Source organism: Aphelocoma coerulescens, chromosome 6, assembly GCF_041296385.1.
Source record: "Aphelocoma coerulescens isolate FSJ_1873_10779 chromosome 6, UR_Acoe_1.0, whole genome shotgun sequence".
Classification (NCBI taxonomy): Eukaryota; Metazoa; Chordata; class Aves; order Passeriformes; family Corvidae; genus Aphelocoma; species Aphelocoma coerulescens.
The window spans coordinates 20,416,712-20,434,034 of NC_091020.1; the positions used below are offsets into that span (position 1 = coordinate 20,416,712).

A 17,323-nucleotide genomic window follows, 5' to 3' on the forward strand; every position below is an offset into this window, starting at 1 on the left:
ATATTTCCCAGATAGCTCCTAAAATCCTTATGACACAGAATTACCCTATACACTTTAAAAAGTTGCCATTTAATGAGGAATTTATCAGGTATTAGGCATTGGCTGTACTGGCCAAGTACACAGTGCCATGCTAAATAATCACAGTCCCAAGTGAAATACAAGCACCATTTACTATTTTTAGGCAGTCAGATAACATCACTGTGTACCCATGATCTTGAGAGTGACCATAAGGCAACATTTCAACAATCAAGGCATCTTTGATACAAGAATAAAATCAGTAATTTTCTGGAATGAATGGGAAAATTATCTTCCATGGACGAATAAAGATATAAATTATTGCTATAAGGCTTCCTATAAACTATACAGAAGAAACATCTCAGTTGCTTATAATAATTCTAGAAAAAAAAGTGGATCACAGAAATAATCCTAGAATAAACTACCTGAATAAAGCGCTTAAAATTTTCTTTCTCTTGCTACAAAACACAAAATCCAGAGAAAGGCTGTGTATATACATAAATGAATGGTACATTCCCATGCATTTATGTCACTCGGCTACGATGGAAACCAACAATACTTAATTTGCTAATATTTTCCCATCCTTTAAATGTATAATATTGACAATAAACAAAGCCAACCAATTTACTGTTCTATTTTAAAAATGCTTTACTCATGAGTTCTGTGTATGTGTGGCAATGATGCCCAAGACATTTTACTTTTAACATGTTTTAATAAACTCCAGTGTAAAATTCAATAAGCCTTTTGTAAAGCACCAGTGAAACTGGTGCAAGATTCTTCTTCTTGCACATTTTTATTCAGGTAATACATACAAAAATAGAGACCTATGTCACAGAGTCTCAAAATGGTGCCAGATTAAGGGCTTTTAATTTACTTTTGCAATTTAGTTTGCTTTCAAGACTGTTCAAGTGTACAATTGTTTTAGAACTTTCTGACTACTCGGTGTTTTTTAACTTTTTTTAGACCCAATTCTTCATTAAATTTAAGGTATAACCAGCAGTTCTGTTGCTTTTTTTTTTTTATTTAGAGGTCTGATAAAGAGATTCTGTATTCAATTGACTCATGGAACAAATTAATGAAATAGATGTCCCTTAAGTGAGGATTAGCCACTTATATGCAGTGTGGCTGTCTACTCTGGATTCAGGTAGGAAGGCAAATATCTTTACCTGGTAAATGTTTGAGTATTATGGGATTTTTCTGTTAAAAATATCTTTGGATGGAGATTTTAAACCTTGCTTGCAGGAACACAAGAATTGTCTTAATGGATCACTTTTTTCATAAAAGAATATCCCTCACAAAATGTACTCTACTCTTTTTGAGACATTGCTGGTTATAATGAATTTTAAGGTGTGGGAAAAAGTCTCCCAAAGGAGAAATTTCTAGCTTTAATGTTGGTTTAGCTCCCTGATAACTTATGCTTAGTAGGACATATACATAACTGTGTTCACTTCTCGTAATCCTCTTTTTTTTTTTTTTTTTTTACTTTTATTTATTTTTATAGGTTTTTACTGAAAATTTGTGACCATTAGAGTCTGACTCCAACAACCATTTCAACATATTTCCTATTTTCTGTAACTCAGTTAAAAATCTGCATAAATATATTCTTCTCAGGAAGTCTTAGGATTTTAATGGTTTTATATCTGATTTTAATACCACTGTAATGACATTCCTTCTTCTCATCACAATTCCTCTTCTGAATCACTGCCATGGACTACTTTTCAGCAGGAGCCCTCCATTAGAAATACTGAATATTAACTGGATTTGACAATTATTAATTCATGGTGAAACCATAAGAACTTCTTAAATGAAATAACAGTTTTTCTTAGGCTTAAGTCAAGAATAGCCTGTTCATTTCCCTATTTTTTGCCTGGACTGTGGAACTAGCTGTTCCAAGAAGCCATCATTTGAATTGTTGAGAAATTGCCTCTCAAAGATCTGTCCTGAAATAACAACTTGACAATCTATGTGCAACTATTTGGAGTAGCACACTACCACTTTCTTAAAAAAATATTACATTTAGCTTCTTCTTTGCTTTCCTTCACACTGCCTGCTCTGTATGGTATTTACATACTACAGGCAACCAATTTAGGTATCCAAATTAAAAGCAGAGACTTCTTATGCTGTCAGTGGAAAGAGGTACAGTGCTTCAGAGGGCAATTAGGAGTACAACACTGAGAAACCTGCCTGCTTTGTCAATTACTTGGAAGACCTGGACACTTCTGTTAAATGTCCAGGATAGATTGTGAAGATGTCTGAACCTCCACAGAACCTTTTTATTTTTTTGCTTTTAATTGGGACAGAAAAAAAAGGTGAAATTTGATAATAAAATGTCACTTGAACAGCAATTTAAATGCACAGAGAGTCTCTTGTTAGTTGTTGGTTGCTCCTCTGAAATATTCTCCCTTAAGATGATTTTTCAAGAGAATTGCTCTTTCCCTATTACTATCTCAGTCAGTTCTACACAGATTATAACCTAATTAGCCCACAATTTTTTTTTTCTTTTGATTGGCTTCAGAAAAAATTAATGTCATGATTGAACAGATATTCTAGTTTGCCTTTAATTGTTTTTAGCATTTTCATATTATTATACCTATTTGAGACACAGAGTAATCTGTTTTGCTGGCATCCCCAGTCAGTCCTGATCTTTGGCCCTACTGCTCCTCTGCTGCTTGTGTTTTCTTCCTAATAAAAAATAACAACTTCCCAGGCCTCTGCCACGTTCCCATGCTGGCACCCCATGTAATTCTGCTTTGCATGCAAGGAGTCCATGGTTTTAAAAAAGCTCTCTGTCATCCCAGAATGTTCCAGGCACTAGAGAAAAACAAACAAGAGCTCCCTTTAAGCCCTCTAGACATGTTTCTGTCTAGCAGTTTTTGACAGAAAACTGGAATAACTTTAAACAAACCACAGGCATCCTGAACCAAAGGATTTTTTTTCTGTGTAATCTAGTTTCCATGAACTCTCATACACTTATCTATGCTGCTGGTGTCTGGATCACAAGCTTCTCCCTATCACTAAAAAGAATCTTCTCTAACTGCTGTTGCCACAGCTGGTCATGAAGCTGCTGAACAATTATCTTGGTTGCTGCATATGCAGATACAGTATTTTGATAACTAAACGGCCTACCATAACAGCGTGCTAACAACTCACACTGTATCCCCATCTCCTAGAGGGGGGCCACTTGGCTTTGTGCTTGCTATTCTCTGAAAAGCTCAGTCTCTCAACATTTCACCATCTCCATGTCTCCTTTCATTCTTTTGGGTTTTTTTAAATCCCTTTCTTATTCCAGAACAACATTTTATAATTATTCCACTTTACCTCCATCTGCTGGTAAAACGAAGGTGGCACATATAAAACACCACTAACTACAGATGAGTGACAGGCAGAGAAAAAGAACTAGTTCCTGCTCGTTTAAGACACATAGCCAAAGTACTTGATGGATGAAATAAGAAGAGGAAGGGAGAAAGTTTCTTTAAAGATCCAGTATTACACATATTCGCTGATGTACAGCCTGTACTGCTTTGATTTTGCAGTGAGCTTGTATTTCTTAAATTGATCGGCCTCTCTTTTCAATTAGAAAAAGTAGCTTGCACTGAGGATGTTTCTATTTATAGTTATAAAAATTTAGTAATAAACAACAGATCGCTTCTGTTTCTCTCCAAAACATACCCTTTTTTAAAGAGGAATGTTTTATTGTTTCCTGATGTACACATTAATTATCCCTGGTTTGGGCTTTTTTTCCAAGTCTCATCTGGAAACACTTCAAATGGAATAAATTTTAAATCATTCTCCTTTTGGAACAAGCTAAATTTCTGAACTCTTGATATGTTCTATTTATTCTAGCATTTTACTTTGCTTCCAAGAGCAAGGCAAAGCACTGCAGGGACCAATTAGAAAGAACTGGAAAGTCCTCATAACATGAAGGGCTGACAGCCAAAAATCCTAAATCTGATGGACTGCCTTGTAGATTGGCATGAACATCTCTTCCCATAAGTAAACCTTAATCTCCCAAGCAGAAAGGAAAAGGATTTATTTTTAAGGCTGCCTTAGTGTTTCCATACCCAACAGTAAAAAAGTCCCTCTTTTACTTTCTTTTTCTTTTTCTATTTCTTTATTTTTATTTTTCTTCTTTTTACTTTTTTCTCCTCATTTTTTTCTTTCCTTCTTATTTCCTTTCCTTTCCTGCCCTCTAGTGACCAATCAAGCATGTTTCTAAACAAACTGAGCACACTTACAAAAATACTTTATGTTTCTGTTTTGTCAGGTTATGCCACCAGCATAAATGCACTGCAAAGGTAGAGGCCACTGGTATACCATAAATTACTCTAAAAGGAATAACAGTGAAACGTTTCTGAGCTGTTAATGGCTGAGCCTCTCAAGCTGGGTTAATAACACGTGAGTTACAAACCCCCTGCTGCCTCTAGAAAAGTCCCTATAATATGTATTGGGTGGGATTTGGCATATATTTCAGCTATGGTTTTCTAACCGTGCTATTGTACAGAAGACAGAAGAAAAATATGGGATTTAACAGATTATTTTCTCATAAAATAAATATATAAACAAGATAAAAAGTGGGAGGGGTTTATGTGTGGTGAATCTCAAAATTCACTGTGAAAGCTATTAATACACCAGTCCTAAAATATGCTGAGACTCCTTTAATTCAAGGCTAATTGAATCCTGCTCTTACAGTAGTTTTTTAATTGTTCCATTCATAAAGACCTGCCATAGTTTCACACTCAGGCTATCATGAAGACATGCTAGAAAAGGAAATCAGGCTATAGCTAATTTAGAATAATAGTATCTTTTGGGTATAGTGATGTGGAGAGAATCTGGAGTTTATTTCTCCAATGCTCTTTATAATTGTGCTCCAGCACGAGCAGTGAAATATTGTTCTGGATTTAAAACTACTTAGAAGCCCTGAGGAGCAGGATGTGTTTGTATTTACATTTCCACAGACTTCTGGATACACAGTCCCTTCTTCAGTTTTGAAATGAAAGCAGTCAAGTTCATGCATTTGCTACTTCTGCTGTAGACCTGGAGAAAGGTTTATGAACTCAAAAGCTTGTATAGTTTCTCCAGCTATGCCAGTGGTGATAATAAGAGGTACAAATGGCAGCATTGCAAGTCTTTTTTTCAGTCTATGGAGCCCGCAGGTAGGGAGGGAAGTTCTCATCATGCATACTTTGGAGAAGTCGGGAAGGTCTGAGAGGGCTGCACGCCCATGAGCCACATTTGGTGACAGTTTTATGCGGGAACATTACGGCCCCATGCAAAGCAGTGGATGAATTATGTATGGCGGGGACTCTGGCCATAGCCTGGCTATTCCCTGCCTGCTGAGCACAGCTTGAAATTTAAATGGAGACACAGAGAAAACAGTGGGATTACAGAAAACGCATATGACCGAGGCATCACATGTTTGTCAAAGCATGTGGTTTCTGCCCCGGTGCTGGCCGCATTCTTCTGTCACACTGCTGCTGTGGCCATGTGTAAATTACTAAACTGAACAGGACGCAGACACAAGCATCAGACATTGATCGGTCACTACTGCACGGTGACGGCTTGGCACAGCTTGTATCTCCCACCAAAAAATCCTGGGCACAGTTTAGGCATTAGCATGGACCACGGAGAGAAAATTCAGATGTAACTGCCGTGTTTCAGGGACAGGGATGTTTGACAGAATGGAAGTGACTAGACTGTACAAATGTGCTAGATCTCTTTCCTTGTACTTAAGTCATTTAATTTCCTAATGTAACAGTAGTCTGCAAATTCAATTGAGTTTGGAGGTACTCATTTCTGCCTCTGCAACAGGAAGCTACTGACCCTATTCAATTACTTTTTCCAAAGTAAGTGTTTTAATATGGTGTGAGTGGAAAACAACACATATCAGAATTATCAGCTGAATCCTCTTCTAGTCGGTCCCATCTGGGCTCAGGCTTCCCCATCAAGCCAATTAGGCTTACTAGGGGAGGGGGACACTTTTGGTTCTCTTCCAAAACCCTGAATTGGCAAAGTCAACTAACAGCATTTTTTGATCTCTATTTTTCGAGATTAATAAAGACAACTATGTCATTTATGTCGTATAATTTCCATTTCATAGTTATTATGCAAGCACTCAGCTTCTTTGGAGTCACGTTATTTTGCTGTGTAAGTAACTGTTTAAGGATCATGAAGCCATTAACACCAAAATGCAGTCTTACACGTTTTGCAGGGGGGAAAAAAAAAAATCCCTGAACAGTCTTCACCTCCTAATCTACATTTAATTACTGAAAGCAGCAAAGGCACATTTGTTCTTCTGGGAGGAATAGCTAGTGCTGTATTTTTTGTGCTCCTCATCATCCCTTACAAGGGAGCAGAGGGCAGATTAAAGACAGGCTGTGTGATGTGAGCTATGTCGCTTCCCCCGCGACTCCGCAGGCCCCCGTGCTGAGGGGCTGCGAGGCACTGGCAGCGCCGGCCCCGAGCCGGGATCGCTCCGGGACCGCTCCGGGATCGCTCCGGGACCGCCCAGGGATGGCGGCGCAGCACCGAGGCCCGGCGCTGGGAGGCTCCTGCCGCGCGCGCCTGCGCACGAGGCCGGCGGTGCCCGGATCCCTCCGCCGGGCGCAGCGCCCGCCCGGCAGCGCGTGCGGAGCCCCGCGGGCCGTGAGGAGCGGCGGGGGCTGCGCGGGGGCCCGGCCCGGGCATGGCGGGGCGAAGGTGCGCGGGCGGCGCGGCCGCTCTGGCTGAAGCGCCGGGCTGCGGCGCGGCGGCTGCCGAGCCGGCCCGGGAGCTGTTCGAGGCCTGCAGGAACGGGGACGTGGAGCGGGTCAAGCGGCTGGTGCGGCCCGAGAACGTGAACAGCCGGGACACGGCGGGCAGGAAGTCCAGCCCGCTGCACTTCGCCGCAGGTACCGGGGCTGGGGGAGCCGGGGGGCAGCGCCGCTTCCCCGGCACGCCGGGCCGGGCCGGGCCGGGCCGCGGGGGAGTGCCGGGCCGCTCGGGCCTCGCCGCTCGGGCCGGGCGCAGCGCGGGGGTCCGAGCGCTCCGCCGGCCCCTGAGCATCGCCCCCGCCCCGCGGCCCTGCCCGGCCCCGGGGCCGAGGCCGAGTCGGTGTCACTCACGGGGTGGGGGTCGCCGAGCGGTACAGCTGCGTCTGCTCTCCTATTCCCTTTTTTTTTTTTTTTGGTTCTTTTTTTAAAAATAAATCTCAGCTGGCTTTGAGGACACATCTGGAGTGGGGTTTATACTGTTCGTGTTGTGACACGTGAGCTCTGACAGGGACACGTGTCCCAGGTACACTTCTCATGCATTTCAGCAGGCCTGTGCAATTTTAGAATTGAATTCATGAAGGTGCTTGTCAGATAACGCCGTTTCTAAGCTTTTTGCACTCTTATTTTTAACAAATGGACTTTGTTAATTCAGGACGTAAGTAAGCAAACAACTGACGTCACAGGACAACTGCTTTCACTGGCAACAGGCCAGAAAATTGTATCCACCTTTTCAGACAAAGACCTGACTGTGACTGTTGTTTTCATGTTGGTTGTTTTGGTTTGGTTACAGCCTTAGATGCAGGACCCCAAGGCTGACAGGCTGCAGAAGGCAGAAGCTTCTTTTCAGCTAAACAATATGGATAGTAACAAAGATGTTTGTTTCTTTATTAGCCTTGGTAAAGGTTTCTGCTTAAGGTGTCCTTTCCTTATGTTAAGAGATCTTGACTCAGACTTAAGAGGTCTAAGTTCTTGAAGCTTCCTCAGGACAGCAGTATTTCATAAATTCAAGAAGCCTGACCAACATGAGAGCCCAGGAGACAGCTTAAAGTATCCTGTCAGAGGAAAAAAATTCTGTACCTATTTTTTCATATGCAGTAATCCTGCCTGTCCACTAAAAAACTCTGAACTTCTAAACTGTATATGTTTTAGAGCATTTTGAAGAAGTGGGGGGTTGTTTTTATTTATTTGCTTTTTGTTAGTTTGGGGGTTTTTTTGCCTAAGATGTTTCTTATTCAATACAGTGATCTAGTTTATCTCTCTGGAGTGATCTGTCTTGACTTTAAAGAACTCCTGATCTGTAGAAAGATTTTTCTTTTAAAAATGTATAGCCATAAATAAGATCATATAGCTGTGAGATTTCTAATGTTAAGCAGGTTGGTGTGTAAGTGGGAGACACTGTTGCCATGCCCGAGTCTTCCTGGGATACAGAGAAATTAATTGCTCCTCTCACTGGCCTGTAGCAGATGCTGAGTTTCTGGTTAACATGTGATAGAAACACACTTGTGTGATTTCTCTTTACCACCTCAGGTCAAACTCTGCTGTTGTCAGACCACCTGCAATAGGCTCTGTGTGAAAGGTGGACATGAGGAGTCCTTGGACTTAGGGCTTAGTGGTTTTGTTTGATTTTGCCTTTCCTCTATTATTCACAGTTAGACTAATACTAACTTCTTTTGTCTTCTGCCTCTAAAGGAGTCCCATTCCAGGAAGTAAAACAAAAAATCTGTTGTATTCGTGCATTGTTTATCCTAGTTGTCTGGGTGTTCTTAGAAAATACATTACAAAACTTCTCTGACTAGTTTCATTCAGTTTTGAGACTTCTTTTATGGAGGAGTTGGAGCTGAAATACATCATGTTTTGTATTGTCCTTTTTTCCATTTTTAGTGGCATTCTGGGTCTGAACTTGGGTTCTATTTTTTTGAGTCTTTTCCCAGATCTTACCTAACAATTTTTTTTTAGAAAACATAAACCAAATTCCTCTTTTTCCATGTATCAGTTTGTAAAGGTAGGTTTTGAAGTAAAAGATACTAAAATTAAACTTCAAGCTCTCCCCTAGGAATGTGTCATTATCAGAAGTAATACATATTGGAGTTTTCCTGGAGGTTGCTCTTTGGATTTGCTAGTACACAACTGTGTGTGTGATAGTTAAGGTATCCTGAAGCTTCAGTCAAGAGCCCACCACCCTTCACAATAAAAGAGACTCCATCCTCTCCCATCATAAGCTGCGTATACTTCCTCAAATCAGTCTTTGCCATCACAGCGTGTGTCAAACTTCAGAGTATCACAAGGTTTTAAGGACTTGGCAGGTACCAAAATGCCCTTCCTGCAATCCCAAATTCATCAAAAATATGAACACCCAGGGTAGGGGAGAAGAATTTGAGCTCAATTTTTTCTGTTAGCTTTTTACCCCATCAAAAGTAGCTGAATGGCAATTATGACACACAGTGACTGTAAATAAATACTTTTTTAAAATTATACACAGTTGCACATTTCTACTATAATTAATAATTGGGAATTGTCAGCTACAGATTTGTAACTTTTCAGGGAACAAGTGCAGTGAGCTGCTCAGCTGTCCACAGATGGTAGAAGAGCATCAGCTCGAGGTCCTGAGTAGCCAGCCCTTCTTTGCAATAAAAAACAAAGTGTTCATGATGATAAGACCATTACCTTGCACAGCTTTAAGCTGTGATCCTATTTAGGTGGTCTTTTGATGAAAGCTCAAGAGCCAAAGAAAACCCCCACCCCTTAAAAATGACAACGTTGGGGTTTTTTAAAGTGTTGAAATAGTTCTTACTGCAGCCAACTAATGGTAAAGAGGAACTGTTGGAGTAGGTAGTGGCTGCCTTCCGTGTCGGCAAAGGCTGTCCCCGCTTTCCACTCTCAGGGAAAACAGCAGAGGCAGAGACCATTGTGCTGTTTGGTCACTTCCTCTGCACTCATGCATCCTTTAGAAAGTAATGGGAAAATAATTCCCCTTCCATATATGGTGCCCTGTTGTACAGATGCTTCCCCAAGGAAGTAATGAATCCCTGCTGTGCGCTCAGTGCTGGAGAGAAGTTACAAAAATTGGTGTGATACAAATGAGTTAATTTTATCAATATTAAATTAGCTACCGGTAGTTGAGGGCGTGTTGCTGTACTTCAGGGACTTTCGGAATGGATGCAGGCTTTGCTCAGAGAGAAGCTATGGGATTGGTCATGAATTGTATCTGATTGAACCTCTGTGCTAAATAGAGGTATCTTAGGGAATTCTCTATGCCTATAATAAGGTTTACTACAGCTGATTTTCAGTTATGATGTTGATTCCTGTTAAGGAATTTTACCTGCAAAAATATGCCTATGCATCAATACTGTGAAGGATAGGAATGCCTTCTGTACAAGAATGAGTGGTTTAGCTATCAGATAAGTAACTTCTGGATGAAGAATTTGATCAGAGACTTTTCTAACATAGTGGCAGGAGTCCTGGAAAACATTTTTTGGTACTCAAAGAAGAAAATACCAAGCAGACTGTCATCAAATCACAGTTTTGATTTTGTGTTTGCAGGACTGGAACTTGTGAAACTCTCTTTTGAATAGACTCTCAAAATAATTGATTAAGTTTTGACTATACATTCAAACCTGAAACAGAATTTTTTGAAAGCTTGAAGAAGCAAGATAAATGGCAGGAAACATTTAAGAAAATAACAGTACTTATAATATTTTGTTAGAATAGCTGAATGTATTTAAGAATGAGAAATATGATGTGTGTAATGTAATATAGACAATAAGGCTACATGAATATAGCTACTAATATTTTTTTTTGGCAGCAGAAATATGCATGCATGGTCAGTGAATATGACTTACTGTGCCTGTGCAGGTAAGTTGGTTTTGCATGGACCATGTGTCTGATCCAGTTCTCATCCCAAGTGTGCTGAGCTCCTGTTCCCTGTTAGGACAGGCAAGATGGGTAAGTGTCATGTTGAGACTCAAAAGTGAGTTTGCTGTAGGCAAGGTGCTAGTAAGCTAAAATTTGTATTGTTAGTATTGGATTTTGAAGAAATACATCACCAGTATAGCCTTGTGACTGTTACTGGAAAACACCTTGAAGTTCATCCTGTGATTCAAAAGTTTGACATAAAATGGTTTTTACAATAATGACGAATCTGGGGTGAATGTGGTTCCCTACCAGACTTTTGAGGGAAGAAGAGTAAAGTTAGAATTTAACTAAGGTTTTTCTGAATACTTGTCCTGACCTCTCTCTCTGACATATAAAGCTTGTCTACAAGATTTTCTCTTAGCAAGTGGGATCCAGAAATTGCTTAATAATGGCAGTGGGGTTTTTTGGAGCTTCAGATGGAGAAAGTGAAAGTGCTTCTTGCTCTAGAAGAGGGATTTACTGAAGTCAGGTTTAATGAAGAATATGCTATGAAAAGGTTCAGTCACAGCTAAGCTAAAACTGAAAATTCAGTTATAACTGAAATGCTGACACTTGCTGTATGCTTTGGTGACTTTGTCGCTGAAATGCTGTGTGGTTATCAAGAATATACATAATTTCTAGGTTATGGACTTATGGCAAGGACTTAAACCTACCATGGGCATTCTTGGGCGATCTGTAGTGGAGTTTAAATTTGATGCAATGTAGATATCAGTGGTGTTGGCAACTGTATGGTTATTCCCTCTGAGGGGCAAGCTCAAGACTTCATCCAGATCTTGATCTGTTCAGGGAAAGAGTTTGTAACTCAGATATTTAAAGCAAGGAAGGTCAAGTCCTGTACACATGAGTTATTTCCCAGAATGTACTTGGCAGAAGACTGATATGTACTAAAATATGGCTCTTACCTGTCCTAAGAATTGCTGAGACCCAGAGAGACATTCCTGGAACCTTTGAGGTGGCCTTTGGCACATAAGTAGATGGATATAATGGCTACAAGGAGAAATCCTAAAGCTTTCTGGCCTCATGTGGAGATAGTAGAGCAAATATAGATACAGTTTAATGACCTAGTTCAGTTGCCATTACATAAATATGCAAGATACAACTGAAACTTGAGGGAGCCCTATCAAGATGTTAATTGTTTCAGTAATCTTGAATATAGTATTTTTCTACTGAGTTTAATCTAATTTTTAAGAGTTTCAATAACATCCTTAGTGTGTAAATGCTTCTTTAGTAAAGCATGCCAGTTGTGATTGTCCTTAGGAGTGGTTACTGTTATTTAAGTTTGTTGATTTAATCTGCACATGTGGGGCAGGGATTTCTCTTACCCCACCCTGATGTCTTTTCTCCCTTTTCGTCTTCCAGGTTTTGGTCGGAAGGACGTGGTTGAATATTTACTTCAAAGTGGTGCCAATGTCCACGCACGAGATGATGGAGGCCTTATTCCTCTTCACAACGCTTGCTCTTTTGGCCATGCTGAAGTTGTCAATCTGCTCTTGCGGCACGGTGCAGATCCTAATGCTCGAGATAATTGGAATTACACTCCCCTTCATGAAGCTGCCATTAAGGGGAAGACAGATGTCTGCATTGGTAATTTTCTCCCACTCTTCCTGTGACTGACTCATTCGTTTTCACTGTGAAAAATCAAGAACCTTTTAAAAACCATTTTCACTCTATGGAGCTATGGCTGATACAGGGGTTAAAAGTAAACATCTTTCATAAACTTCAATTCATATGTCACTCTTACAAGATACAAGTTTTTGGGTCTATTTTTTTATAGTTGCCTACCTCTAAAGGTTCACATTGGCATCATGGGAAAAGTGCTTTAGAGTGACATGATGGAGCTAAATTCTCTTCTATTTCAGCCTAGACTCTTATGCTGCCTTCTGCTGCTGATCACAGTGCAGTGGAAAGAACAGAAGTGATCTTAATGATGGATTCATTCTGTCTTATCTGTAGCACCTGTGTTAAATTAGTTAAGGATGGGAAAACTTCAATTATATTGACTACCTGCCTTACACATTTCTTATGAGGAACTGTTGAAGGAAGAGTTAGAAAATTAGATACATGGTCAAGAAACATTTCTTGATTGTGCTGTTTGCTGTCATTTTCTTCAAGGAGCACAGCTAGAGAGCTGTACATATAACATTGCCTGTTTGGCCTGAATATGAGTGCAACATGTACAGCCTGCCACTGCTGTCTGCAGGTTAGGACATAGTCACTTGAGGATTTAGGGCAGCATGCTCTGGAGCTGATGGAAAATAGCTGCTGAGTTTTTGTGGTGGGCAGTCACAAGATTTCAACTGAGGTTGCCTCTTGTCAGTCTGTGATTGTTCCCTTTCTGCTCTGCTTTTTTCTCTTAAAATATGTCTAGACATGTTTCACTAGATACACTGGTCAAATATTGACACTGCAGAACTCTGACATTAAAAACTTGAGAAAGGAAGTTAGGATGAGTAAACAGAGGGGTTTTTTGTTGGTTGCAGATTACAGTAATGATATGTCTCATAAGCCTTGTCTTGTAGAATTGTTTTCTCATGGAAAACTTTGGCATTTTTAGTACTGTTGCAGCATGGTGCTGAACCAACCATCCGGAACACAGATGGAAGAACAGCTTTGGATCTAGCAGACACATCTGCAAAAGCAGTGCTGACTGGTAATTGATAATCTTTAAATTACTTTATGACTAGTAACAGTTGAACTGCTGTAATACAGTAGTTTAGGGTTTGTCTTTTTAATACTACTTTAACTTGTCTCTGGTTTATAATTCTAAATAGAAATTCCCTTATGGCTTTCATCATCTCAGTCATGGCATGTGTTCTTGATAGTTTATTGTGCTAGTTCAGTAATGACCTATCAAATTTTTAGAATTGTAGAATGGCTTAGGTTGGAAGGGACCTCAAAGATCATGTAGTTACAACCCCCTGTCATGGGCAGGAGCATTCACTAGACCAGGTTGCCCAGACCCCATCTACACATGGCCTTAAACACATCCAGGGCCAGGGCATCCACAACTTCTCTGGGCAGCCTGTTCCAGTGCCTCACTACCCTCTGACATTACCCTCCTAACATTTAATCTAAATCTCTTTTAGTTTAAACACATTTCCCTTTGTCCTATCAATACCTGCCTGTGTAAAAACTCACTCTTCCTCTTTTTTAAAAGCTCCCTTTAGCAACTGAAAAGAGTATAAGTACTTCTAGCACTTAGTTCTCTAAAATCTGAGAAGAGGAGGATAAGTGGTGAACTTCACATACAGATATTTACTTGACAGCTAAAGAAAGCCCTTTTGCCTTCTAGGTGAATACAAGAAAGATGAACTCTTAGAAAGTGCCAGGTATGTATGTTTGGAAAATAACTGGCATTAGTTATGTTTGCAGAATTGTATGTCATTAATATATAGATATATAGCCTTTGGAGCTTGCATTCCATCTAGATGCTACGCTTTGGCTGTTTTCTGTGAATGAAGCTATGAAAGTAGTTGCATAAATGCATTTTTGTTTTCCCTTTGATGCTGACAATACAGAGGGGAATGTGTTGCTTCAGGTCTGTTCAACATTATAGCAGTGAAAAATACAAAACCAGAATATGGTACTAAAAATTGGGATAAGAATATTTCTGCTCTTTCATATCTTGTTTTTCAGGAGTGGAAATGAGGAAAAGATGATGTCTCTTCTTACACCATTAAATGTTAACTGTCATGCGAGTGATGGCAGAAAGGTATTTTTGTTTAAAACCTGATTTAAAATTAGTTATCTCTTACATGATCCACAGTTATTGTTTGACCGGATTTTAAAAATGTTAAACATAAAGTCTGTTTTCTTCACTGTGTGCAGGAAAATAAGAGTCCACCTCTCTAGCAGCCAGCTGATTTTGTTGGTTTGTCTTTTAATCTTAAAAGGACGATGCAAATAATTCTGTATAGGAGCAATAAAAAAACACCTTTTCAGTTGAAACTTCTGCTTGACCATCTTATCTGCAGTGCTAAAGAAGCGAGGCCTTTTCACAGATTTTTTCCCTATCAGGGAGAAACAGGCACATTATTTGACATGCGCCCTTGGGCACGTTACTGCTCCTGTTTCAGGAGTAAGCTGTTCACTGCTCTAAGTAATGGTAAAGAAATTACATTAAAATTGTTCCAAATCTCCATTGTGAAAAATTTTGAGTCTTCTGGGTTCAGCCCCCTAGCCTACGGAAGGTTCAGGTTACTGAGTATCACTTTTTGGCATCCTTTTTCTTGTTAAGCATTTGTACTAATTCACCCAAGTTTTGATCTAGTTACTTCCCTTTTTGAGGCTTTGTGGTAAGATACTGGGATCTCCAAAACACTGATGCATCTCTATTTTCTCATCCGGTTATAAGGCTCATCCTCTAGTAACTGTAGAAATCTGGTTCAGTGGATGGGTTTGTAAATGCAGAGGATAAGGATTCTCCTCACTAATTTGTAGCTCTGCCCTTAGTGCTGCTGATGCCTGAATGCATTTGCTAGAAAAGGTTATAGAGCTGTTATCTGTCTGCTCTGTGGAGGGGTGAGAGTTCAGAAGAGATGAAATTTCCCCCACATCCCACTCACTTACTCCACTCACAAATGTGGATAACAATCCCTCTTGATAATTTCTAAACTTACTTCACTGATTGGCAGAGAGACTTCTTCATAGTTTAACAGTCATTGTTGCTGATGGCCTTCTTACTTCCCCTTTCACAAGGACATAGTTTGTGCCTGCAAAGTATTTATAGCTATGGTAGGCTAAAAACCAAAAATGGCCTTTGTATTAGTGATGGAGTAAATTTGGGATTTGTGTTTGTATTGACTTCAAGAGCAGTTAGTGAACAATGAACATAGTCATCAAATGTCTGATTCAAGCACTCTGGGGTTTTTTTTAATCTTGTAAGTCTTGAAGGACTTCAGAATTTAGTACTGTTAACAAGTTGTGAAAAAATAAATATAAAATCAATCTTGATTTTGTGTTACTGATTTATTCTACATTCTATCGTTTCAGTCTACTCCATTGCATTTAGCAGCTGGGTATAACCGTGTAAAAATAGTACAGCTCTTACTGCAGCATGGAGCTGATGTACATGCTAAGGATAAAGGGTAGGTTTCTTTTTCCCTTTGTTCAGAATAAACAGAATTTGTTAAAAATTGAGATAAAGTAAAGAGCAGTAATACTGTTTTAACCATGAAGAATTCCAACTTGAGACTGTCACCTTTAACCTTTGTGTCATGACAAAAATGCAACTTGATTAGTTTTCACAGGGGAAGATATTACAGCATTGTTCTTGTGAAAAAGGGTATCCTTAGGGTCACTCATGAACATCCCCTGCAGATAGTTCTTCCTGCTTGGGGTTCCAAGTCTGAGTGGAACCATTTCATCTGCAGCAAGACAATGCAATTCACTTCTCATCTTCTGATTATTTTAGATGTTTGCTGTTATGATAAATGCTGATGGGATTTTCTGGTTTCTTCTTCAGCTTCTTATTTCCCCATAGTTTCATTTGAACATTTGTCATGTTGTTTTTGTAAAATGTTCAAGGTAAAGCATAGTACGAGTTGCAATGTGTTAGATGCATTTCAAATTAATATATATAAAATTAATATATACTAAAGTAATAATCCTCCTTTTTCTTCTGTGTAGAGATCTGGTGCCACTTCACAATGCCTGTTCCTATGGTCATTACGAAGTAACAGAGCTTCTAGTAAAGGTTGGTCTTTGAAGAGATGAAATTGCATTATTAAATATTATTAAATAAGAACAGTTTATAATAGACTAATACAAGTTGCATATTTTTTTTGTACTTAGATTGACAAAACTCAATAATAAATTGCTTTTGCTCTACATATTAGTGATTATTAAGCTGGAGCTACAGAATCTTCTGCTTGCAAGGAAGCTTTTTCTTTATCAATGTGCTTTCTGTTTTTTAACTCTCCCTGCTCCAAAGTCGAATGTTTTCGTACCACCAAGTAAGTACGGTGTATGTCAGTCTTTCTACACTCACCCAAAAAAAAAGCACTGAAAAAACCCCTACAAGCTGAGTGATATTTTGAGTTTGGCAGAAGAATATTTTAGAAGACAAAGCAATAAGAGGTGTTTAAAAAGAATACTGGTAAAGATAGTAAATATTTTTAAATTAATGATCAATCAGTCTTTTGAGAAATGAACTTTACAACATCACTTCTGGTCCTGAATTGTAGCTAGCCTTTACCCAAAAGAAAGAGAAACCTGTTGATTTTCCTAACATAAGTGAACTCTTGGAAAGCAAAACGTTTTATCTGGTTTATGTTAATCTTGAAGATAAGTATGATGCACATTAAACTAGTGGCTTGAAGATGTGGCCTGCAAAATAATATGTGTTTTCCACCAAAGGAGTTTTGAGCAGTGCCTGTTCTCTGCTGCCACAGCAAATCAAGATTATAACAACTGAGAGTGTTCTGTTATCTAACTCCAGACATTTGGCTGCTCAGGGAATAGCTCTTGTTCTGTTCTGTATGTTTCAGCCCCCCACTAATTCCATGTGTCTATTTGTTTAGCAAAAAATTAAGTAAAAAAACCCCTATTGAAATAAGCTTATATTGTAGTAAGCATAAATAGTCACGATTTTTTTTCACTTCAGGGGCCAGTTGTAAAGTAAATTTTTGCAATGGTGGTACTGGACA

At 39.4% G+C, this 17,323-nt stretch overlaps 1 protein-coding gene across 1 annotated transcript in view; it reads left to right on the forward strand.

Moving 5' to 3' along the window:
* Positions 1-6,638: 6,638 nt before the first annotated feature.
* TNKS2 (tankyrase 2) overlaps positions 6,639-17,323 on the forward strand; it is a 29,315-nt gene continuing 18,630 nt past the window's right edge. Inside the window, exons 1-7 of the mRNA XM_069019662.1 lie at positions 6,639-6,902; positions 12,036-12,260; positions 13,231-13,326; positions 13,969-14,005; positions 14,313-14,388; positions 15,669-15,763; positions 16,305-16,371. Of these exons, the coding sequence (XP_068875763.1) occupies positions 6,698-6,902; positions 12,036-12,260; positions 13,231-13,326; positions 13,969-14,005; positions 14,313-14,388; positions 15,669-15,763; positions 16,305-16,371 (801 nt within the window). The 5' untranslated portion in view covers positions 6,639-6,697. The remainder of the gene's footprint in view (positions 6,903-12,035; positions 12,261-13,230; positions 13,327-13,968; positions 14,006-14,312; positions 14,389-15,668; positions 15,764-16,304; positions 16,372-17,323) is intronic.